This window comes from Aquarana catesbeiana, linkage group LG05 (assembly GCF_042186555.1).
Source record: "Aquarana catesbeiana isolate 2022-GZ linkage group LG05, ASM4218655v1, whole genome shotgun sequence".
NCBI classification, from domain to species: Eukaryota; Metazoa; Chordata; class Amphibia; order Anura; family Ranidae; genus Aquarana; species Aquarana catesbeiana.
Window position 1 is genome coordinate 602,075,167 of NC_133328.1, and position 26,385 is coordinate 602,101,551.

General features: G+C 42.4%; 1 protein-coding gene across 12 annotated transcripts in view; it reads left to right on the forward strand.

Annotated features, from left to right (window-relative positions):
* ENPP2 (ectonucleotide pyrophosphatase/phosphodiesterase 2) overlaps positions 1 to 26,385 on the forward strand; it is a 226,400-nt gene that overhangs the window by 68,873 nt on the left and 131,142 nt on the right. For 6 of the 12 annotated variants that reach the window (XM_073632184.1, XM_073632183.1, XM_073632188.1 and 3 more), the window contains exons 3-4: positions 16,341 to 16,496; positions 17,183 to 17,254. In XM_073632184.1, coding sequence (XP_073488285.1) covers positions 16,341 to 16,496; positions 17,183 to 17,254 — 228 coding nt within the window. Of the gene's footprint in view, positions 1 to 16,340; positions 16,497 to 17,182; positions 17,266 to 26,385 lie in introns of those variants that run through there. The other 6 variants (XM_073632186.1, XM_073632194.1, XM_073632189.1 and 3 more) reach the window with 2 other exon arrangements.

The window sequence follows — 26,385 nt, forward strand, 5'->3', positions numbered from 1 at the left end:
CATACAGATATCTCCACTCAAAGTCCACTACGTCATATGACGTCATGCGGGCAGGAAGTAGATAGTAACAAAATTCAACTAATCTAAAACAAATTTTAACGAAAATGGCTAATTCATTTGTTTCATTCGTTTGCAACTTCAGAGGGTTTTGTAAGTTCAATAATATGTCGCACTCTGTATTATGATTTGGCCAAAGTCACAAAACACCAAAGTCGCAAACGAGCCACATCAAAGTTGCAAGCAAGTTGGCAAAATAACATAAGGACATAACAAACGAATCTGAATCTTTCAAAATAACATAAAAAAAAAATACAAATCGATTTAGGAATAACAAATATATGCGAAACCAATCTGAATATACTAAACAAATTCCAATAAGGAAGCATTCTAAGATAATGAATATGACAAAACGAAATTATTGACATCACAAATGATTAACTTGAAAACCCCCATTTGGGGTTTTCTAGGCAGCAAAAATAGTAGAAAAATACTACATTGGATTAAAATTCGATTTTATTAGACCGATCTTATCAAAAAGGTGACACTGACAGTTAAAATATGAGCTGTGGTACAGGAGATATAATTTTGATTGGATTCAAATTTATTCGATTTTACTAGAACAATGTAGTATTTTTCTACTATTTTTGCTGCCCAGAAAATCCCACATGGGGGACCACTTCCTTTTTGAAGCTATTCGGGGTGTGCAGCATCCCTCTTTTGTCCCCTTTTCTCCCCCTTTTACAACCTCCCTTTTTTTTTTTTTTTTTCTTTCTTTTTTTTTTTTTCCTTGCACATGATTGGGTAACACAGTTTCACCTTTTTTACATGTGAGCATTCAGTTTGCCAAGTGAATAACCCATACACTTTTAGTAAAGCAACCCCTATTTTTTTTAAAGTTGAAATTCTGTTATGTAATACCACATGGAGGTACTGAAGGGACTCTGATAATAAAATTGACACACTTTGCAAAAGTAGTGCTATACTTTAATACTGAATCTCCAAACTTTCTAAGCAAAGGGCCTGTTTACTCTTCTTCAGGCCTTGGGAGGGCGCTGGACTGTGGCCAGTGGGAGTAGAAAATGCCCCAGCATCAGTGGTTCATAAACCATGCCTCAGCATTGGCTTTAATAGGTAGAATAACACCCCATTGTTGGTATCAATGAGAAGAATGGTGTCAGTGAGAAGAATGGTGCCCCATCTTTGGTGTCATTTGCCAGATAAAGGCAAGCAAAGGACCACAGTTTGGAGACCACTGCTGTAAATCACCCAACATCAATGTTTTTTTTTTTTTATATTTAAATGACATGCTGTATGCAAACACTGGTATTAAAATTAACTTTGTATATGATTGGGTAGTATTGGGGTTTTATAGCACTTTGACCATTGCAGTAAATTTTAATTCATTAGTCAGCATTGTCGTTTGTGATCTCTTTTTGTCCTATAGGTAGTTGGTGAAATAGCACAGCTAAAGGCTTGTTCACACCAAATGTGTGGGGGTACACTGACGGCTATTTTCAGCACTGCCCCATCGCATAGGCCAGAATGCCTTCTTTCCTAAGCTGTCAGTTCTCATGGTAGCACCGCTGTCAGAACCAGCATGTGGGCAGAAGCCTAATCGCATGCAGCTGCTCCAGAAGACTTGGCTACTGTGGAGGGCACTTCCCTGATTGCTACTAGAGTACTTCATTTGCGGTGGGATGGCTCTTTGTTCTTGGATCCCTTCAGCTGTTTACCTTTCTTACCAGAGCTACCCAGGACTGCACTGTGAGGGACACTACTTTATGAGGATAATCAGAAGTAGCTGTTTGTGCTCTGAACTGTTTTAAACTAGTAGTCAGCTAGACTCTGTTGCTATAAAGACTATTCTATGCAGCCATAAGTAAGCCAGATAGCACACCTCCCAACTGTCCCTGATTTGGAGCAATGTCCCTCTGTCCCTTGTTCTTCCTTATTTGCCCCTCATTTTGGTCTGATCTATATAGTTGTTTATAAAATGCACCTTTTTAGCTTTTAAAAAGCGTTTTCCTTTGCTAAACTTTTCAGGCAATTTGTAAATTGCTGCATTTGTACATTTAAAAAGCCAATATAAAGGAATAGTAGCGGTGAAAAAAAGCACTTGTGGGTTTAACTAATCATATTATTTTATTTATTTTGTATAATTCTTCTTTAAGGGGGGCGTGGCATGAGGTGTGTCCTATGCATGCATACATACTTCTGCTCATAGGAGTCCCTTTTTTCCTGGTCACACCCTAGACAGGAAGATTAACCCCCTTAATAACCCCTCCCCTTACTGGGGATACCTCAGTTTTTTCGCCAGTGTCTTAGGTGTTGGTCAAGTGTCTTAGGTGTTGGTCACGAATAAGATGTGCTGAGCTCTCAAAGGAATATCCTACACTGGGGCAAGCCATGCAACCTCATCCATTCAAACTGCTTTTTCAAGCCAAATTGGATGGTACCCGGGCCTCGTGTCCCAAGAAACGAGGTTCTACCTGTAACGCTTCTCTTTTTTTAGAGAGCTGGACCCTGGGATCCAGTATTTGTTTTTTTCAGCCATATCCCTGGCGGGGTGCTTTACGGGGCCAGAACTGCGGATCCTCCTATTCAAGGGGACCCCAGTCTCTGAAGGTCTGAAGGCATTAACACGACGTCCGGCATGATTAGACGCCCACATCGCTGGCTACACAGGCTATAAAGTGCACTCTTTCAGGTGCACACAGGCTATGGAGGGACACAGAGCTGACGGGGCGCATGTGAGGTGGGGCACAGGCTTTCTCCCAGGCAGCATTTACTTAAAACACCAGACTGGGCATTGGTAGCAGCGGCAGTTGCTGAACTACATCACTCAGCAGTCAGTGGTTTTTTTTTTTTTTTTTTTTTTTTTTTTTTGTGGTATCTCCACCTTTTGTTGCTTTGCACTATGGGTAGAAGAGGTACAAATACCCCGAAAACCAGAGGCTCTAGGGGATCCCCCTCAGGCTCTGAGGAGCCCCCCTTCTGCAGCACCTTCCCCTGCTGAAGGACCTGGGATGGCCGGCCAGGGTGAGCCTTCGGGGTCAGGGGCTGCATCTGCTTCTGGCACTTCAGCCCCTGTATACATTACGCAGGAGGTTTTTTCCTCAACCATTAATGGATTAAAGGAAAGACTAATGGCCTTAATCGCATCTTCACTCAGTGGAAGAAAACACACTAGGTCTCCCTCTGTTACCCAGGACCCTCAAGCAGAGGAACTCTGGGAAAAAGGAGAGGAATCCCTCTCAGAGGATCGGGATGAGTCTAATGATTCCTCTTCTGAGGAATCAAGTGGAGAAGGACCTTCTTCAGATTCTCAGGATGAGAAGGTGTTAGTGCAAATTCTTGCTGGATTGGTCCACTCCACATTTAAGTTGCCCGTATCTGAGTCCGTTAAAGAACCCTCCTCTTCTTTGGGTTCACTGAAGCCTCCTCAAATAACACATGCTTTTCCTGTTCATAGTTTACTAGAAAAGCTCATTTATTCTGAGTGGGATCACCCAGATAAACCTTTTTTTCCCACCTAAAAAGTTTTCAACACTTTATCCTATGGAGGAAAAATTTAGAAAAATGTGGAGTATACTGGCAGTTGATACCGCCATTTCCTCCGCAAATAAAAGTCTGACTTGTCCTGTCGACAATGCTCAGATGCTTAGGGATCCAACTGATAAAAAGATGGAATTCCTGTTAAAAAATATTTTTTCCTTAGCAGGTTCAGTAGCTCAACCTGCAGTGGCAGCAATCGGAGTCTGTCAATACTTGAGAGACCATGTTAAACAAGTCCTCAAAGTTTTACCTGAACAGCAAGCCCAGGGTTTGGACAACCTTCCAGCGGCTTTATGTTTTGCTTTTGACGCAATCAGAGATTCTATTATGGTGCATATGCGTAGAATCTTATGGTTGAAAAATTGGTCAGCCGAATCACCATGTAAGAAGCTTCTGGCTGGATTTCCATTTCGTGGTGCAAGGCTGTTTGGAGAGGATTTGGATAATTATATCCAAAAGATCTCTAGTGGGAAAAGCACTCTCTTACCAGTTAAGAAAAGGAGTAAGCATCCCTCTTTTAAACGGGCTCTTTCCCCAGTGCCAGTCGCGACGGCCTCCTCCGTCAGGCTCAAGAAATACATTTCAGAGTCGACCCCAGGGACAAAAGAAGTCCTGAGGAAGAAGCCTACTAGACAAGACGCTAAAGCCTCTTTATGAAGGAGCACCCCTGCTCGCTCGGGTGGGGGGAAGACTGCTACAGTTCTCAAAGCTCTGGCAGGAAGATTTCCAGGACAGATGGGTGATCTCCACGGTAACTCTAGGTTACAAACTGGAGTTCCGAGCATTCCCCTCTCCTCATTTCCTCAGATCAAATGTTCCCAGAGATCCAGAGAAAAAGCAGTCTCTCCTTCTAGCGTTGGAGCGACTATTGTCGCAAAAGGTCATCGCGGTGGTTCCCACGGAAGAGCAGGGAATGGGGTTTTATTCAAACCTTTTCACGGTTCCAAAACCAAATGGAGATGTCAGACCCATTCTGGATCTAAAGGATCTAAACCAATTCCTAAAGATTCAATCCTTTCGCATGGAATCAATTTGATCATTAGTCTCCATCCTACAAGGAGTAGAACTTCTGGCGTCAATAGACCTCAAGGATGCGTACCTGCATGTACCCATTTTTCCTGCTCATAAAAAGTACTTGCGATTCGAAGTAGAAAAACGCCACTTTTCAGTTTATAGCTCTGCCTTTCGGGCTAGCCACTGCACCTTGGGTGTTTACAAAGATCTTGGCTCCTCCTCTGGCCAGATTAAGGGCCCAAGGTATAACTGTCATAGCATACCTAGACGACCTGCTCTTGATAGACCGGTCGGTAGCCTGCCTGGACCAGAACTTGGTCACCACAGTCAACTACTTGGAATACCTAGGTTGGATTCTCAACTTAGAAAAGTCTTTCTTAAAACCAGTAAGAAGACTAGAGTATTTGGGCCTGGTCAAAGATACAAGCCAAGAAAAGGTATTTTTACCTCAGACAAAGATCAGTGCCTTAAAAGAACTGATTCAGGTAGTCAGGACAAAAAAGGGTCCTTTGTATGAGGCTGCTGGGAAAGATGGTGGCTTCATTCGAAGCAGTTCCCTATGCTCAGTTTCATTCGAGACTGATACAACACAGCATCCTGTCTGCCTGGAACAACAAAGTGCAGGCATTAGATTTTTCAATGCATCTGTCTCCTACAGTGCGTCAGAGCCTCAGTTGGTGGTTAATACCCGAAAACCTGCAAAAAGGGAAGTCCTTTTTACTGGTTACCTGGACAGTGGTAACAACTGATGCCAGTCTTTCGGGTTGGGGAGAAGTTCTGTAACAGTCTGCGGCCCAAGGGGAATGGTCCAAAACCGAGAGGACCTTACCCATCAACATTCTGGAGATCCGTGCGGTGTATCTAGCACTAAAGGCCTGGAGACTCGGGCTTCAGGGTTGCCCTGTCAGGATCCAGTCCGACAATGCCACAGCAGTGGCTTATATCAATCATCAAGGAGGCACCAGGAGTCGTGCAGCTCAGAGAGAAGTGAACCAGATTTTAGTCTGGGTAGAAAAGCATGTGCCATGCATATCGGCAGAACTGGCAGGCGGACTATTTGAGTCGCCAGCGGTTAGTCCCAGGGGAATGGTCTCTTCACCCCGACGTCTTTTGGGCCATATGCCAAAGATGGGGGGTTCCAGATGTAAATCTCTTTGCATCCAGATTCAACAAAAAGATCGACAAGTTTGTGGCAAGAACAAAGGATCCTCTTGCATGCGGGACAGATGCGTTGGTGATTCCGTGGCATTGGTTCTCACTGATTTATGCATTCCCTATTCTGCTACTGCCACGACTCCTTCGCAGGATCAGGCAGGAAAAGAAGTCGGTACATCTGGTGGCCCCAGCTTGGCCCAGGAGAGCTTGGTATGCAGAAATAGTTAGGATGACGGTAGGTTCCCCATGGACCCTACCGTCACGTCCAGACCTGTTATCTCAAGGTCCAGTGTTCCATCCTGCCTTACAAACGCTAAATTTGACGGTTTGGCTATTGAAACCCACGTTCTGAAGAGTTGTGGGCTTGCAGGTCCTGTGATCTCTACCTTGATTAATGCAAGGAAGCCAGCTTCCAGAGTGATTTATCATAGAGTCTGGAAAACTTATGTATCCTGGTGTGAATCCAGGGGTTGGCATCCCAGAAAATATGTAATAGGTAGAATTCTTGACTTTCTACAAATGGGATTAGAAATGAAGCTGGCCTTGAGTACCATCAAGGGCCAGGTCTTGGCCTTATCAGTATTATTTCAACGGCCACTTGCTTCGCATTCTTTAGTCCGAAAATTTATGCAGGGGGTAACGTGTCTTAATTCTCCGGTTAAGGCGCCCCTAAACCCCTAGGACTTGAATTTGGTTCTGTCAGTTTTACAGAAACAGCCTTTTGAACCAATACGTCAATTTCCCTTGGTCTTGTTATCAAGAAAGTAAATTTTTCTGGTAGCCATTTCCTCTGCTAGAAGAGTATCAGAATTAGCAGCCCTTTCCTGTAAAGAGCCTTATTTAATCATGCATAAGGATAGAGTGGTATTGCGCCCTCATCCTAGCTTTCTACCGAAAGTGGTTTCAGATTTTCATCTTAACCAAGATATTGTTCTACCTTCCTTTTTTCCAGATCCCTCTTCTACGGAAGATGGTCACTACATTCTTTGGATGTAGTAAGAGCAGTCAAAGCCTGTCTAGAGGAAACTGCTCAAATTCACAAAACGGATGTTTTGTTTGTGTTGCCAGAAGGTCCCAATAGAGGACAGGCAGTGTCAAAGTCTACCATTTCAAAATGGATTCGACAAATGATTATTCAAGCTTACGATTTGAAACAGAAAATTCCACCTTTTTCAAATCAAGGCACACTCCACAAGGGCTATTAGTGCTTCTTGGGCGGTGCATCACTGGGCCTCTATGGCTCAAATCTGCAAGGCCGCAACCTGGTCTTCAGTCCATACATTCACAAGATTTTATCAGGTGGATGTTGGAAGGCATGAGGATATCGCCTTTGGGTGTAGTGTGCTGCAGGCAGCGGTACAAGGTCCTCAGGTCTGATTACATCCTACTTTGTGTGGTCCCCTCCCCTCAAATAGCATTGCTCTGGGACACCCCATCAGTAATTACTGAGGCTCTGTGTCCCGTGATGTACGAGAAAGAAAATAGGATTTTTATAACAGCTTACCTGTAAAATCCTTTTCTTTTGAGGTATATCATGGGACACAGAGGTCCTGCCCCTCTTCTAATACACTTATATTGCTTTGCTACAAAACTGAGGTACCCCAGTAAGGGGAGGCGTTATATAGGGGGTTGAACTTCCTGTCTAGGGTGTGACCAGTGTCCAATCACCTTGTGATACCCATATAACCCATGAGTAATTACTGAGGCTCTGTGTCCCGTGATGTACCTCAAAAGAAAAGGATTTTACAGGTAAGCTGTTATAAAAATCCAATTTTTTTTAATACCCTTTGCAGGCTACTAATGTGTTGTGACCCCACCTAGGTAGTATTAAAGTAAGCGTTTGTGTAAAAAAAAAAAAAAAAAAAAAAAAAAAAAAAACATTGCCCATTTGGGCTCTAAGCCTGAAAACTGAGCAATCACATGACTGCTTATTGCTCACTTCTTGGTTTGCTTGTAGCTGAGAGCGGTGACTGTCAGTCACCACTCTCCAGTGCTCACTAGAGTAGGGGCAGGTGCAGCTTGTTAACCCCTGCCTTGTCCCCTGTTAATCAGGCAACTGGGTGGATCTCAACAATATTGTCCAAAATTGACCTCATGCACACTGGACGTTCTTTCTAACTCTCCTATATGCGTTTCCTCTTGGCAGTGGTGTTTTGGCATATAAAACACTTGACGCTTGTTAACACGTATATGTTTTTAGGCGCGTCAAGTGCTTGGGTGTTTATTATTATTCTGGCCAATTAAATTAATTATTTGGCCATTGAAATGAATGCTAAATGCGACTAGCGCTAATGTGCCTTTTTAGCCGCTTTTAACACCCAAGGGGGTTTAGAGGCAGGAAAAAAATGCCATATGCAATGTCAAAACGTCCTGTGTGGATTAGGCCTATCTGTGAACACAGGACAGAATCTCTACTCTCATTTGGGTCAACTGCAGTCCAAATGTTGTATTTCAATTATTTTTAGCCTACTCCTATTATTGCGAACAATCTTGAAGTTTTGTAAACTTACTTTCTGAAGCTCCTCAGTCCCTATGTTCTATAAGTAGGCACCGCTGTGTCACACATTTCACAGAAACTGCCTTCTGACCCACAGAGGTCAGAGAGGAGAGTTTCAGGGGGCTGAGTCAGTACAGGAATCACTGCAGACAGCACGGTACCATTGGATATGTAGTCCCTAGAACGTAAACAGCAGAGGGGAAGTTGAAAACCATGCAGGGAATCCAGGAAGATGTGGAAAGAGATTACCAGCAGACAGGGAGAACTCGCAACATGAAAGGAGAAATTTTTCAAGTAAGCTTACATTGGATTGTCAAAAATAACTATTGTTTGTAATGTTACAATGCTGAGGCTACCAATGAAAGTGTATGCTTTGACCATAGATTGTGCTGTGTGAATAGAGACCCAACAATCCCTTGCAAGTCATGCTTGATCATCTGATCACAAGGTGCAGTGGGCACAGCAGCCATATTTGAAAAGGGAAAAACAAATGGGCAGAGCAATTATCACGTCGCTACATAATGGCCCATATTAAGTCAGGGACAGAAGATGAGATTGTGTTATGTGAACCAATTATCTAAAAGGAAACCCAATGTCCACAGATGTTATACAGAAGTTGAATTTCTACCACATCTTCATCATTTTTGGTGGTCCTCCACCATTAAAAGGACACAGCCTTGAGTAGAATACCTGCACACACCAAATCATGCAAGACACATTGTGGATTATGGCTCTCCAGAGAGAGAGAGATCTCTTTTTGTTCTCCAGTATTCCCTCTTCCTTGTCATCTGTACAGAACTATATAAAATACACAAATTCTGCCTATCTAATTTCTTTCAAGTGGCAAAAATGTCAAGCTAGGACCAAAGTTCCTTATGGTTCTGATTAGAATTGGCTGACTCTGACCCTTTATCAGTCTCCAATCTCCTTTTAGATGCTTCCAAAGAACTAATAACTTTTATGCAATCCAATCACTTCTCACCCCTTAGAACAGGGGTCTCTGAACTTTCTAAACAATGGGCCAGTCTATTGTTGTTCGGCCAGACTGCGATCAGTGGGAGTAAAAAAAATGCCATCAGTGGTAGTAAACAATGCTTCAGCTTTGATGGTCACTGGGATTTTAAAAATGACATAACATCTGTGGTCAGTAGGATGACAAATAGTGCCCCATCAATGGTATCAATGGGAGGAATAGTGCCCCATCGTTGATGACAGTAGGAGGAATGGTTCCCCAGTGTATCATTGTTGGTGTCATTGAAAGAAATTGTTTCTTGGTGCTAGTGGGAGGAAAAGTACCTCACTGTTCGTATCGGGAGTAATATTGCCCCAATGTTGATGTCTTTTGAAAGGAATGGTGTCTCATTGTTGTTGAGGGGAGGAATAGTGGCTCATATCAGTGGAAGCAATAGTGTGCCAAGGGCCGGATACAGACAAGCAAAGGGCAGCAGTTTGCAGACCACTGCCTTAAAGGTTTGGGATGACATGAAATACTCTGGTGAATTTCTTGCTCCCACATGCTGCTCTCTTCTTTTCTCCAAAATCCTCCTTTCCCACAATACCTTACCACCCAGGTGCTGTTCTACTCATTTGTCATCCTCATGTCTTTTTTCCATCTCCATACCCTAGTTACTGATGGCCCTAAATCCTTCTAAGTCCATACACTACCACAGACTTCAACATTTTAGATATCCTTCAGTCAAGCTTTATCTTTCATACGCCATTGTGAAATATCCTTTTATTCATATGAACAATGTTGTAAAGATAATCCTTATTATCCTGGCCTAATCTCAACCATCTTTTTAAAACTACTAAAGCTGGCATTAGATGGATCAAAATTCATCCAGTTCAGTTAGGACTGGCCAAATATTTCTTGATCAGTGGATGTAACTGCTGATCATTGTATTCTGACAGCAGAGAGTCCACACTGCTGTGATGTCTCAGCCGGGAGGATTCCTCCATCCATCCATCCACCTTGATTGTGTAGATGGAGGAATCCGATCATGAAAACAAGTAATCTGTGGCCCCCCTTAGTCATTCTCATGCAACCCCACCCAGCCATCAGCATAAATGGGAAATAGATCTAGGCTCCCCATTGGCAGAGGAAGACTGGATGCAAATTTGATACTGATGAGATAAGATGAATGCTGCCAAAAACAGGGGTATCCTGGACGAAAACCTTCTCCAGAGTGCTCAGGACCTCAGACTGGGCCCAAGGTTTACCTTCCAACAAGACAATGACCCTAAGCACACAGCTAAAATAACAAAGGAGAGGCTTCACAACAACTCTGACTGTTCTTGAATTCTGTGTTTTTCTGTCAATATTGGGGTACTGTGTGTACATTAATGAGGAAAAAAAATAACTTAAATGATTTTAGCAAATGGCTGCAATATAACAGAGTGAAAATCTTAAGGGGGTCTGAATACTTTCCGTTCCCACTGTATGTAAGGGTTTACAGCAACTTTAAGATGGCTATACACTAGTAGATTTTCAAAAGAACGCTTAAATATTTGTACGTTTTTGTTGACTGGACTAATGTCATTCAAAAGTTCTTCACAATTTCTTTTGCTTTTAAAATTTGATTTTTAGAATGAATGTCATTTCCTGAACGAAAGCCACATTCACTGTTAGAAACTTGTTGGAGAAAAAAATTCCATCCTGCTCCTTCGATATTTTCTCATCACTGTGGTCAAAAAGGAATGTCGATTTTTGACATCAGTAGTGATTAAAAGAAATAAAGCTAAAATTACTAAAACCAAAAATTTTAGAAAGAAATTCTACTAGTTTATGGTCAGCTTTTAGCGTAGAAGTTCTCGGGAAGTGTTAAGCCATCGGTTAAGGGTTTCGTATTGGATATATGTTGGGTGTTAGGGTGGTGCTTTAGTGATGACGACAATGTTTTTTAGGGGAGCTGTAGATTCTTCATTTTGTTCTAAAGCCAAAACTACGCTTACTAGTCTTTTAGCCTTGAAAACAACTCTTATCTAATGAGGATGCCTGTCGCTTCTCCTTATCTTAAGTCCTCCCAAAATGTCTAAATATACTGTAGCATTTTGGGGACACTCTGGAGAACCAACGCTGAGTGGTGAACAGCCTCATTCTTGATGATACATAGGAGTATCCATGGCAATTCACACTGATACCTGTGCTTCTCCTTTTTAACCTAGGTTCACACTATGTGCGGGACTGCATGTAATTACACATTTTCCTACATTAATAACAACAAGGCACTTGTTAGCAGAGGCACAGGGCTGCCATGAATTCTTAATGGCACCCCCATGCACTGGAAATTGCAGCACTTTTTCCTGTGCTGGGGACTGCGCAGCTTCTCTGTGACTGGGATTTTGGAAAAGGTGCAGAGACCTTTTCCCTGTGTTTCCCATAGATACAGCAGTCCGTTCAAATGAATGGGCTGCTTTCCCCATGGAGCCGGCGGGAATCCAGCATAGTGTGAACCTAGCCTTTCATACAATAAATAATTGTATGGGAAGTGAGAGGCAGTTTCTGGATATTTCATTTTTATATTTTTATATAATCTTTATTTTAATTTTTAAAAAGAAAGGGGTGACATACAATAATTAAGAATCAAACCAATAAGAGACAAAGGGAGACAAAAAGATAAAGGGGCATACAAGAAATGGGGGCACTGGACCATTAGTTTCAGAAAGTACTTTGATACATACAGTTGCAAACATCACATAAATCCACCATTTTTATACCCACACAGCATGGGGGAAGGGGGGGGTGCACTTTTAAACCAGACCATAGACAATACTGTGAACAATGCACCCATTGTGATCTAGAATAAGAAAAAGGGAAGGAGGGGTATAGGAGGTGGGAGAGGGAGCAAGGAGAGGAGATAGGGAAAAGAGGAAGGGGGAGTGGAAGGGTCGAACACCCTATGAATACTAAGAACCCAATCGGTCAATAGAACAAAGACAAGAACAACAAAAACAAACAGTCAACACTGTATCTGAAATTGTAAGTAGTATTAGCATAAAGAATCTGGGGGTTTATAACCTATAGGTCTCATCCCCCAATAACATTATATTAAACGATTACTGTAGGGGTCTCCGGCACTAATGACTAAGGCAAACAAAATCTAGAGGTAACACACTATGGCACCTGTACCGTAATAGAGATATAATGTATCCAGGTGGCCCTTCGTTTTTATCTTAGTATTATTGTGATATAGTTTTTTTTTTTTTTTTTTCTGGGTTCATGGAGTCCAGAAGTCATGTTCTCTTTGGTCTCAGGAACAATTTATCCAAACATAATTATGTGCTTTTGCAATGTCGAAGGAAAAGATCCATAGGTTGTACATCATGAAGCAGACCCATGTGCATGAAGTGAGATGAATAGCGGCCTATGCCTGGACTGCAACCAGGCCACACCCCCAATGTGTTTCGCTCCACCCCTTGGAGCTTAATCATGGGGCTTATGATCCAAGGGGCAGAGCGAAAAGCATTGGGGGCGTGGCCTGGCTGGATTCCAGGCTGAGGCTGCTACTTATCTCACTCCATGCACATGGGTCTGCTTCTTGATGTGCTGCTAATGGATGTTTTCCTTTTGATATTGCTGCAGCTTGGAGCTAGGACGAGCTCCCTGTGTCCCTACCTGCACTCACAGCACTCTAGTTGGACTTTACCTCTCTACCTGAGCGGCACCTAAATTTTGTCTTTTTGGGTCACAAATTTGTGTTTTCACCACGCTACCCCAATGCACTTTAACACACGAACATCCAATTTGGTGCATCGTGTTTAGGGCAGCCCATTTTTTTCAATGGACTTCCTTACATGCAACGATCACATAATTGTACGCACACTTTTTTTTTTTTTTTTTCTTAATCAAACTATAATGCATGCAAAAACATTACCGTGCTTTGTGGTGCGATTTTAAAACAAGTGCATTAGCTGGTGTGTTTGGAGTGCCATTAAGAATAAATGGCACTACAATGCGATTGTCAGTGCATTTTAATGTGCTGTGGAAGCTTGGGTGTCAACAGAGCTTTAGCTTGATGTCACCATAATGCCGCATACACACACGATTGCAAATTCGGCCAGCAAAAGACAGATGAGAGCTTTTGGTCGGAAAATCCGACCGTGTGTATGCTCCATCGGACTTTTGCTGGCCAAATTCCAGCCAGCAAAAGATTGAGAGCATGTTCTCAATTTTTCAGTCGGAAAAAGTTCCTATCCGAAAATGTGATCGTCTGTAGCAATTCCGACGCACAAAATTCCTACGTATGCTCGGAAACAATTCGACGCATGCTTGGAAGCATTGAACTTAATTTTCTCGGCTCGTCGTAGTGTTGTATGTCACCGCGTTCTTGACGGTCAAAAGTCCAGCAAACTTTTGTGTGACCGTGTGCATGCAAGGCAAGCTTGAGCGGAATTCCATCGGAAAAGCCATCATATCTTTTTCCGACCAAAATCCCGATCGTGTGTCCACGGCATAAGTTGTCATTGGGATTTGTGGACTTCATGTATCATGACTATTGATTTATCTGCAATGTTATTTTGATATTATTGTGATTATTGCAAAATGAGCTGTACAAACATAGAACCTCTACATACAAGATTTAGCAATGCTCTTCTGCTGAATGTCCCTATCTGCTCAGGAAAGGGCAAAGAAGACTTGTATTGGGCCTGGCATATTCTATTGAACACCTCTTCTTCTTCCTTTTTTTTTTTTTTTTTTGTCTGAATTAGGTTTGCAGTTGCTAATTATTCAGGAGGAAGTCTGCTGTATGTTAAATAAGTGTTCCTGAGTGTGCACACCATCAAAGTGTGCAAGTACTTTTCTATATCTAGGATCATGGTGAAATGGTGGGAGTGCCTTTAATTCCACTATCAAGTAAGAGAACAAATACCCTCCAGAGGAAGCAAGGGACTATAAATTGGCACCACAGAAAAACCTTTCTGTGGTGCCAATTAATAGTCCCTTGCTTCCTCTGTAGGTTATTTGTTCTCTCTAGTACTTTTGGACAAACCAACATGAAATGTATTTACTGGCCTTTAAAAGTATATATCAACCACAAACACATTTTATGGCGTTGGGAAGAGCAGTGGATGCTTAGAACATGTTTTTTCTCTTTTGGTTTCCTGTAGGGGATAATTTTCTTCATGTCTTGATTACACAACATCATTGGGGTTGCTTTACTAAAACTAGAGCGTGAAAAATCTGGTGAAGCTCTGCATAGAAACCAATCAGCTTCCAGGTCATTTTGTCAAAGCTTAATTGAACAAGCTGAAGTTAGAAGCTGATTGGCTACTATGCACAGCTGCACCAGATTTTGCACTCTCCAGTTTTAGTAAATCAACCCCACTGTCTCTTCAAAGTGAGGGGTAATCCCATATTAGAGAGTTGTCACCTGTTTCTGTAGCACTGTAGATTTTTTTTTTTTCCATTGGTTCCTGCCCTGGTGACTATGGCCCTCGGGACAAATGAGGGGAATCTCCACAGTGGAGAAATGGACAACAATAAAACATGACATCTCCTGCTCCATCCAAAAGTTCAATAGACTTCTCTTATTTTTGATTTATGGTTGTGTCACCATGCATGCTTATGCAAAGGAGGAGCAATTACCCAAACCAACGGAGAAGGCAAACATAATCTCCTAAAAATTCTATTATGATCAGCAACTTTCCCCTTCAAAACTAGTCAGCCAGGAGCAACTAGCACTGACCATAGACATGACCCTTTTCAAGTGACATGGCTCTGTTGGTTACATTGGTTGACAATCATTTAACATCTTTAATTAGCTTTTTAAATGTGTTTGTTTAGTTTTCTGTCATTAAAGGAAGGATCAGCTTTCTTTGCTGAAAGGAAACTTCCCAGTTAGTTTGAGATAACATGGAGACAAAACAGTGCAGATCAAGATGCCTTGACTTCCTGGAAAGTCCAGGGACTCAACACAAACCAGTTTTCCAATGTAGAAGCTTCCTTGGCTAGACAAAGCTGGCTAAGGTCATTCCCTCTAGAGATGAAGCTTAAAGGACAGGGCATAAATCACGTGATGGAGAGCATTCCAAGAGGAGTTTTTGTAGAGTTTGAATGATCCTTAAGGGCAGAAAGGGATACACATCATAAGGCTCACAGTGTACACAACGTTCTGGAAACCAGAAAGTCTTAATGGTATGTGTATATACTATATTGTCTTTTTTTTATTGTATTTATCGAATAACTTGATTAAAAAAATAAATAATAATAGCACATGCTTTAAAAATATAACTGCTAATCATTAATGCAAACTCTAAATAGACTTTGCATCAAAGCACTGTATAGCATAAAAAACTGCCATGTGTTTTTTTTTTTTTTTTTTTTTTTTTTTTTCATTCTCTTATTGCTCTGGACTGGTTTAATGATAGAGACAATGATGAGCCATGCGTGTCAGCATGGCTGCTTGTAGTCTCCACCAGAAGCCCATGTGACAGGGTAACAGCGCAGGAGCATAATTGGCAGACAGTTGTTTTTTTGACAGGAAGTGGCAATATTCCCAGGTATTCTTTTAATGAAAACTACCTATCTCAGATTGAAAACAACTTTTGCAGTTACATAAAAGTGGTTCTAAAGGTGGAAGATTTTTTTTTTTTTTTACCCTAATGCATTCTATGCATGAAGGTGAAAAACCTTCTGTGCTGAAGCTCCCACTGTTGTCAATTCTAGTCAGTAAGCCAATGAGGAGAGAGCAGGGGGTGGGGCCGAGCCACACTCTGTGTGAATAGACAATGTCCATTCACAGGAATGCGGCTCAAGAGCCAGCGTGCTCGACTCAAGTGCCCCCATAGCCTTGCTATGGGGGACACTCAACAGGGGAGAGGAGCCAGGATCACCAGCGGGGGAACCAAAAAGAAGAGGATCGGGACTGCTCTGTGCAGAAATATTGCACAGGGCATCCCTTACAGCTATTAACTTTTGTATTTCTTGACCCTCCCTCTTAGATTGTAAGCTCTAGCGAGCAAGGCTCTCTGATTCCTCCTGTATTAAACTGTATTGTATTTGTACTGTCTACTCTCAAGTTGTAAAGTGCTGCGTAAACTGTCTGCGCCATATAAATTCTGTATAATAATAATACACAATGCATCTTGTGTGTGTAACAACTATCTATTTATTTTCTAGTTCTAGCAGATTCACCTTGGATCAGCACTTCTGGGTCCTGTAAGGGCAGATGTTTTGAACTACAGGAGGCCGATGCCCCCGCATGCCGCTGTGACAACCTGTGTAAGAGTTACAACAGCTGTTGCCAAGACTTTGATCAGCATTGCCTTAAGACAGGTATGTGGCAACGTTGTCTCATTAGTGTAATCATATATAATGCCTGCTACTTTGTGTTTAGAAGACTCTTTGTAAAAGACTCCTGAAATTATGACCTTTACACCTTGCATTGTCCTATGAAAATGGGAAGGTGATTTATTGGTTCCTGAATGATGTTAGTTCATGCTTTGCATTGGGTTTTTTTTTGCAAACTAATACATGCAATGTTTTATTGCCTAGAACACATTCATGTTTTTGGTTACACATTACCAGATGCACCAGTTTCAAAATAAATTACTTTGTTTCCTTTTGGGTTGGGGATATTCCTGGTGCTGTCTATTCTCTATGCCTTGCGTTGTATGTGGAGGAAGTCTTAGAACCGGCAAACGGCCTTGGTTGTTTTGGATTTGTAGATCCTTGTTTGGCTTTAGATTCTGCAAGCCCAGGCTAGGTATCCCTCTTCTGCACTGAACAGTGGTGGAATCCTAACCTTGGAGGCAGGATAGCCATGGAAGGAAAAGAGTTGTCTTTTTGGTCAATAGAGGTAGAGAACAACCTTGCTTCGTCCATTGATTTGCTCTTCTCTCCACCCTTTCCTGCATTTTCCATTTTCCTCTTTCTATCCTTCTCTGTTATTTTTTTTTTTCCTCTTTTCCCCTTTTTTAATTCTCACTTTTTTTTCCCCTTTCGGCTTTCCTCTTTCGCAGCATTCGATTGGACATGGCTCCTACCAGATGATTCTCTGGCCAACCCAGATACTAAGTCGGCCTCTGCACCAGGTTTGACACAAGTAATATGTAGAAAATTATTTTATTGCCTTATTTTTCCAGACATGCTTATTATATTGTGTTTGCATGAATGTAAAAATGACTGATTTTTGATTATTTGGTGGGTCTTCATATATTTTGGATTATGCCAAGCTAACGTTGTACATTACTTCCTGCTCAACAAAGAATCCTTCCAAGGAATCGTTACAGCCACTGCAATTAATCATGGCCAAATATGAGTCATTTGTTTCTGGTGAAGTCAAAGGCTGCATTTTTTTTAGGGTTATGGCTTAATGCAAAATTTGAGACTAACGCCTGCAAATTTCCTTTTTTTTTTTTTTTTCTTCCAGATAGGGAGGATCAAAGAGCTAAAATTTTGGTCAGGGTTTTGTGTTGGCTTTTCACAAAAGGACAAAGTGTTTTTATTATTAAAATGTCTGTCTGTGTACATTTTGTGTGTACTTAGTTTGTGCTAATTGCCCCATAAAGTGCTTAACTATAATATTTTGTTTTCAGTTTTTATTGCTGTCTGTGCCCCCATTAGGGAGATTCACCCTCTCTATTTGTCCTGTGTACCATTATCAGTGAAAGTAAAAGATCCCAAATTTTGGGTTGTCCCCAGAAAAGTAATAGAGAGGAAATCTTCCAACAGGGACACTAGTTCTGGTGGCCAGGGGGTCCCCAAGGGATTCCTTTTGATTTTCAGTGATTTCCTCTCTCTTCCTGTTTTGGCTATGGGACAGGATGTGAAGGAATATCTCTGCAATTGGACACAGATGGCAAAAACATCTGACAGGGGTTATAACCCTCCTTTACTCTATCCAATATAAAAAAAAAAGTTTTGTATGTACTATAGTTCTACTTTATTTAAAATAAAGCCATACCAGTAAAAAGGACATTATAAACACACCCCTCTCCTGCTGCCTGTGCTGATGTAAGCTGCTCTGATCCTAAAAATCTTCTGCTGTAGTCCCCCAGGAAGTAAACACTTCTTGAAGTGTTAATCTTTGGTTTTGTAGCAGTTCTCCCTGGTTCCTCCCTCTGACCTTAACTGGGGACATCAGTGACCTTGAAGTCAGCAGTTGATACCTGTGGAGGGCCTAGGAAATTAACACTCCTGAAAGTGTCTTTTTTTTTTTTTTTCCCTGTGGACTCCAGCAGAAGGTTTCCCTGGATCAGAGAGACATTTTGGCGGTAAACAGGAAAAATTAGTATTGACACTGTTGTTTAACAGGTATGGTATTGTTTAAATGGGGGGATATCTAGTGACGGTTGTTTGAATCTCCCCAAACTGGGGCTGAAAGCCTTCAAGCTCAAAGCTGCTTGAAACTAGTTGAATGCTTTGCAAATGCTTTGTGAAAGCCAGCTGTACATATTTTTCTTCTTCATTCCTATTCTTTCTTCTTCTTTCTTCTTCTTTCTTCTTTCCTCTTCTTTCTTCTTATATAGGCAGAGACCCATATGTACGCTCTTAAAATATTACTCCTGTTGTGCTAAGTAGAAATGGCAATCCTCTTCGTGTCAGTCCAAAGATTCTGTCAAATCTAATTGCACTCTTAGCTTCTCCTGTTTGATAAAAACTTATATCCAGTCTTTTCCTTCTTCCTGGACTAAGAGGTTCTGCATGCTGTAGTCACATGATCAGCTTTAGTGTTCTAAGAAAAAAAGTCTGGGAAAAGGAATCGGGCGTGCAGCAAATGACATTACGGGGATGTTCTGTATGACTACCAAGATGAGCCATTTTAATTTTTGACAGTTTTGGGGCTTGGTCGCTTGGGCGGCCAAAGGGCAGTAAAAACTAAAGTTACATAGTAGGTGAGGTTGAAAATAGACACAAGTCTATCAAGTCCAACCTATGTGTGTGATTATATGTCAGTATTACCTTGTATATCCCTGTATGTTTTAGTCATTCAGGTGCTTATCTAATAGTTTTTTGAAACTATCGATGCTCCCCGCTGAGACCACTGCCACTGGAAGGGAATTCCACATCCTGGCGGCTCTTACAGTAAAGAACCCTCCTACGTAGTTTATGGTTAAACCTCTTTTCTTCTAATATTAATGAGTGGCCACGTGTCTTGTTAAACTCCCTTCCGCAAAAAAGTTTAAGCCCTATTGTGGGGTCACCCCCAGTACCGCATTTGTAAATTTAAATCATATCCCCTCTCAAGCGTCTCTTCTCCAGAGAGAATAGGTTCAGAGCTAGTAACCTTTCCTCATAACTAATATCCTCCAGACCCTTTATTAGCTTTGTTGCCCTTCTTTGTACTCGCTCCATTTCCAGTACATCCTTCCTGAGGACTGGTGCCCAGAACTGGGCAGCATACTCTAGGTGTGGCCGGACCAGAGTCTTGTAGAGCGGGAGAATTATTGCTTTATCCCTGGAGTTAATCCCCTTTTTAATGCATGCCAATATTCTGTTTGCTTTGTTAGCAGCAGCTTGACATTGGATGCCACTGCTGAGCCTATCATCTACTAGGACCCCTGGGTCCTTTTTCCATCCTAGATTCCCCCAGCAGAGGTTCACCCCCCAGTGTATAGATTGCATTCATATTTTTGCCACCCAAATGCATTATTTTACATTTTTCTACATTAAACCTCATTTGCCATGTAGTTGCCCACCCCATTCATTTGTTCAGATCTTCTTGCGAGGTTTCCACATCCTGCAGAGAAGTTATTGCAGATCATACGAAGCTAAGCAGGGCAAATACAGAGATTGAACTGTTTACCCCATCCTCCAGGTCGTTTTATGAACAAATTAAATAGGATTGGTCCCAGCACAGAACCCTGGGGGACCCCACTACCCACCTCTGGCTATTCCGAGTACTCCCCATATATCACCACCCTCTGAACACGCCCTTGTAGCCAGTTTTCAATCCATGTACTCACCCTATGGTCCATGCCAATGGACCTTATTTTGTACAATAAGCGCTTATGGGGAACTGTGTCAAATGCTTTTGCAAAATCCAGATACGCCACATCTACAGGCCTTCCTTTTATCTAGATGGCAACTCACCTCCTCATAGAAGGTTAATAGATCGGTTTGGCAAGAACAATTCTTCATGAATCCATGCTGATTACTGCTAATGATACAGTTTTCATTACTAAAATCTTGTATGTAGTCCCTTATCATCCCCTCCAAGAGCTTGCATACTCTGGATGTTGGGCTAACTGGTCTGTAATTCCCCAATCAAAGTTTTTTGGGCCCCTTTTTAAATATTGGTGCTACATTGGCTTTTCTCCAATCTGGTACCATTCCAGTCAGTAGACTGTTAGTAAAAATTAAGAACAATGGTCTGGCAATTACTTGACTGAGTTCCCTAAGTACCCTCGGGTGCAAGCCATCCGGTCCCGGTTATTTCTTAATGTTAAGTTTCCCAAGTCTAATTCTAATTCTGTCCTCTGTTAGCCATGAAGGTGCTTCCTGTGACGTGTCATGAGGATAAGCACTGCAGTTTTGGTTCAGTGGTTTAGCTGCAGTTTTTCCTGCCCCCTCCAAACACCCAGCTAAAATTCCACCATTGCAACCAGACAAGGACCATGGTCAAGATGGTTTGCTTCTGTGGCAATTTAAAGTGGTGTTCCGGACAAAATTATACTTTTTAAATAAAAACACCCCTATAATACACAAGCTTAATGTATTCTAGTAAAGTTAGTCTGTAAACTAAGGTCTGTTTTGTTAGTTGATAGCAGTAGTTTGTTATTTTATAAACTTACAGCAGGCCGTGGCCATCTTAAGTGTGGGCATCTGAAGCCAGACTGTATTTCTTCCTGGATCTCATCCTTGCAGATCTCGCACATGCTGAGTGCAGCATAAGCAGTGTAATAGATTTCAGGTAAGGTTTCCATAGTAACGGCAGTGTCAGAGGAAGTTGCCGCCCCTTCCCAGAAGGCATTGCAAACAGGAAATGATGCGATGGGCCGTGGCCAGAGAGGAGGAAGTGAAAAATGAATACAGCAGATATACAGTAGGTGCTGAGAAAAAAAAAATAAAAAATATCCAATTTGTTTACAGTGCACAGTTTAGTGAGGGATGCTGAAGAGTTGTAAAAGTGGATGGAACTCCACTTTAACAGTTTGACAGATGGCACTTGTGGGTGGTACTCTCATCAATGCCTGGGGCTAGGAGGGGACTGCGGCCATGTGAAAAATCAAACATTAAGGCATTTCCCTGACCTTTAACAAAGTGCTGTCCCATGTCACTACACACTGTAACTTGTATGTTATATAAGAGACATGCTGAGCATGCGCCTGCTCCACCAGTCCAGCATAATTCTGTTACCTCACTCCCAGTAACAGAATGGGGTCCCACTGTGAACATAGCGCAGACCTCGTGTGTGCACTCATTAACCCTTTTACTTCCCATACCTCGTGACCAGGCCAAAGATCTCTGCAATGCAGGTTTGGTTCCCGTTGCTACTGGATACCGACCGCTAGGGAGGGAGTCAGACATCGACACCCCCCCTTCTCTACAGAAGGACCTATCGCCTTACCAGGAACCATGGCTAACAGCTGGTTGCTTTGTGTTTTGAACTTGTACTTGGTTACTCTTAGCAACTACACTCCTCTTCTCCTTGTCTTGCTGAGTTAACCCATTGTAGTGGTTTTGCTTTATACCCCTTTATGCGTTACAGACCCTGTTTTTTTTTAGGTATGCTAGAATCAGCTTGCACCCCTTTGAATAACTTCAGACCAGACTAAGAACTTTTAGGCTCCGTTCACATATGTACGGCCACGGTTTCAACGAGGCAGTCCGTTGTGGCTCTGTTCATCGGTTCAGGTATGAATTTTTACCTGAAATCGCACCTGAACTGGACTGAAAAATGCACAGGACTCTTCAAAACCACATTGCAGCTGCCCTGCACTTGCGTGTACTGGCAGCATTGAGAAGGCTGCTGGTTCACATGTTATGTCAATCGAATGTGGTTCCGATTCGCATATGTGAACAGAGACTTAATGTAACTATACTGAACAAGTTGCAGCATAACAGTCCAGTATGAGCAATGTTATTGTCCCTATTCTATATACTGTAATGTGGCTGCCCAGACGTAACTCCCTGAGGTGAGAGTCCATCTTAGTATTCTCCATGGCTTGGATGTCTCTGAGGGTCCAGGTGTCCTCAGCAGACTGCAAGGAGCAGCAGTCCCAGTACCTCCAATCGCGAGTGGGAACAGAACCAACCAAATCGGCTACCAAAGACTCTTAGACCTTAGCCTACCCCCTTTTTTATAGCACACGTGGGCATGTAACCAAAAGGCCCGGGAACTGAGCTTACAACAGTTGACCCTTTCCCCTGACCTGGACCAGCCACTAACTCAATAGAACTAACACATTTTAACCTGCCTACACACACTGCCTGTCAAATGCACTCAATGGTGAGCCAAACGCTTGGCTTATGGTGCAATATTTTAATCCTCCTAAAAAAAGCAGAGGTTCTGGAGGTGGCAAGATTGCCTCTTGAAATGCCTGGCAACATTGCTCTACTGCCCGTTTGAAGGAGCCCTTGGAAAATCATAGCTGGCTGTAGACTAAAATAGGTAATTTTCAATCACATTTCAAAATGGGTTGTTCCACAATTTTACTTTGGGCACAGTTTCTACCAACAGCTGTTGTCTTAAAATATAGGCATAGAAGTAGGCTGCATAAAAGTAGAGAAATGGCCTTCAGTAGGGATTAATTTCCTTTGGTAAATTTTAAAAAGGCTGATCGGCCCAACTGTATTACATGATATTTTATTCAGTAGTTTTATACAATCTGTTTCAAAAACCATCAGATTTCATGAAAACAACATTGCACAAAGACATTGGGACAGAAAGGAGTTAATTTATGCCAGGTATAAGTGTGGTTTTGACATTCTGAATGTGGGAATTGGTTGAATATAATCTGGTCTAGTTTGCCACTCTCTCTAATTAAAGAAACCACTTAATAAATACACGTTAGTCTCAATGAATGTCACTTTTTATGACGTTTTAACAGGGAACAGGGCACGATGCTAACATGTTCTAAATCAAACAGTATTCGTTTTGTTGGGGCATGTGTAAATGGCTAATAGGACATAAGGGGAACTGTTAGGACAGACCTTGCTAAACTTGCTTGCGGCTTAGCCACTTATGCTTTCTGTAGTCATGCTTTCTGCAGCACAATTTGGTTTTTATACGCTTTACCTTATCCCCCATTTTGCCCATTAGCTGTATGTAGTTAAAAAATGAGGTGTACGCCGACACAGTCCTCCAATCTAATTTGGATATTTGGATATTTCTGCATTTCATAAGCCCATTCTGTGCATATTTGTGATTTGCTATTAAAATGTTTGGAGCTTTGGATAGAGTAGGTAATGCTTCCAGGTGAAATCCAGTCACAAAAACCTTTAATTAAAAGCTTTAATTTTTTTTTATTAAAATTACAAAAATGATATACTTCCCTGCCCTGTGAACTGTTTTTTCAGAGCGCAGCCCCAATCCTCTTCTTCTGGGGTCCTCTGCGCTACAAGCTCCTCCTCTTCAGCAAGTGACTTCATGGAAAGCAGCTTTTCATGGGGGCGCACAGTGCATGCTTGCTACCGAGCTGCCCCGTCTGCGTCTATTGACACAGAGCGGGCGGCTCTGTCCTGCATACTCAGTCGCTTGGCACAGCATTTGATTGACAGCAGTGGGAGCCAATGGATGCCCCTGCTATCAATCTGCCCAGGGAGGAGGGAGACAGTTGTGAGAGCTGCTGCTCTTGTGCACAACGCTGGATCGGCTCAGGTAAGTGCAGTAGGGCAAAAAAGTTTTTAGTCAGCCACCAATTGTGCAAGTTCTCCCACTTAAAAAGATGAGAGAGGCCTGTAATTGTCATCATAGGTATACCTCAACTATGAGAGACAAAATGTGGAAACAAATCCAGACGATCACATTGTCTGATTTTTGAAAGCATTTATTTGCAAATTATGGTGGAAAATAAGTATTTGGTCACCTACAAACAAGCAAGATTTCTGGCTCTCACAGACCTGTATCTTCTTCTTTAAGAGGCTCCTCTTTCCTCCACTCATTACCTGTATTAATGGCACCTGTTTGAACTTGTTATCAGTATAAAAGACACCTGTCCACAACCTCAAACAGTCACACTCCAAACTCCACTATGGTGAAGACCAAAGAGCTGTTGAAGGACACCAGAAACAAAACTGCACCTGCACCAGGCTGGAAAGACTGAATCTGCAATAGGCAAGCAGCTTGGTGTGAAGAAATCAACTGGGGGAGCAATAATTAGAAAATGGAAGACATACAAGACCACTGATAATCTCCCTCGATCTGGGGCTCCACGCAAGATCTCACCATATGAGGTCAAAATAATCACAAGAATGGTGAGCAAAAATCCCAGGACCACACGGGGAGACCTAATGAATGACCGGCAGAGAGGTGGGACCAACGTAACAAAGGCTACCATCAGTAACACACTATGCCACCAGGGACTCAGATCCTGCAGTGCCAGACGTGTCCCCCTGCTTAAGCCAGTACATGTCTGGGCCCGTCTGAGGTTTGCTAGAGAGCATTTGGATGATCCAGAAGAGGATTGGGAGAATGTCATATGGTCAGATGAAACCAAAGTAGAACTGTTTGGTAGAAACGCAACTCGTCGTGTTTGGAGGAGAGAGAATGCTGAGTTGCAACCAAAGAACACCATACCTACTGTGAAGTATGGGGGTGGCAACATCATGCTTTGGGGCTGTTTCTCTGCAAAGGGAACAGGACCACTCATCCGTGTACATGAAAGAATGAATGGGGCCATGTATCGTGAGATTTTGAGTGCAAACCTCCTCCCATCAGCAAGGGCATTGAAGATGAAACGTGGCTGGGTCTTTCAGCATGACAATGATCCCAAACACACTGCCCGGGCAACGAAGGAGTGGCTTCGTAAGAAGCATTTCAAGGTCCTGGAGTGGCCTAGCCAGTCTCCAGATCTCAACCCCATGGAAAACCTTTGGAGGGAGTTGAAAGTCCATGTTACCCAGCGACAGCCCCAAAACATCACTGCTCTAAAGGAGATCTGCATGGAGGAATGGGCCAACATACCAGCAACAGTGTGTGACAACCTTGTGAAGACTTACAGAAAATGTTTGACCTCTGTCATTGCCAACAAAGGATATATAACAAAGTATTGAGATTTGACGTTTGATACTGACAAAATACTTATTTTCCACCATAATTTGCAAATAAATTCTTTCCAAATCAGACAATGTGATTGTCTGGATTTGTTTCCACATTTTGTCTCTCATAGTTGAGGTATACCTATGATGACAATTACAGGCCTCTCTCATCTTTTAAAGTGGGAGAACTTGCACAATTGGCTGACTAAATACTTTTTTGCCCCACTGTATAAGGGAGGGCTGGAGGAGGGGGGGGGGGGGGGGGGGATTATCCAGCACGGAAGGTTTTTTCCTTAATGCATTTCCAGAATGCATTAAGATGAAAAACCTTAAAGTGGTTGTAAAGGCAGAAGGTTTTTTTTCTTTATGCATTCTATGCATAAATATAAAAAGCCTTCTGTGTGCAGCAGCCACCCCAGCACCCCCTAATACTTACCCGAGCCCCATTTCTATCCAGCGATGTCCACGAATCCCTTGGCCATAAAAGACTCTCCCTCCTGATCGGCTGAGACACAGCAGTGGCGTCATTGGCTCCAGCAGCTGTCAATCAAAGTCAGTTGACCAATCAGGAGAGAGAGGGGGAGGGCCGAATGGCAGCTCCGTGTCTGAATGGACACAGGGAGGTGTGACACGGCTCGGGTACCCCCATAGCAAGCTGTTTGCTGTGGGGGCACTGAACAGGAGGGAGGGGCCAGGAGAGCTAAGGAGGCACCCGAGAAGAGGAGGATCAGGACTGCTCTGTGCAAAACCACTGCACAGAGCAGGAAAGTATAACATGTTTTTGTTATTTTTTTTTCTTTTTAAAAAAACTACACTTTACAATCACTTTAAGGCTTTAGAACTACTTTATTATATTCCTCAATAGCCATAGAGAGTAGTAATTCACTTTGAGTGCACCAACCGCCTTTTTAAAAGCCAAAATATTACCATATAAATGTAGCAGTGACATCATAACTTCGTAAGCAGAGCTGTGGGTGGGACCCAGAAGGCTATACTCATTGCTAGCTACGTACAGATAATT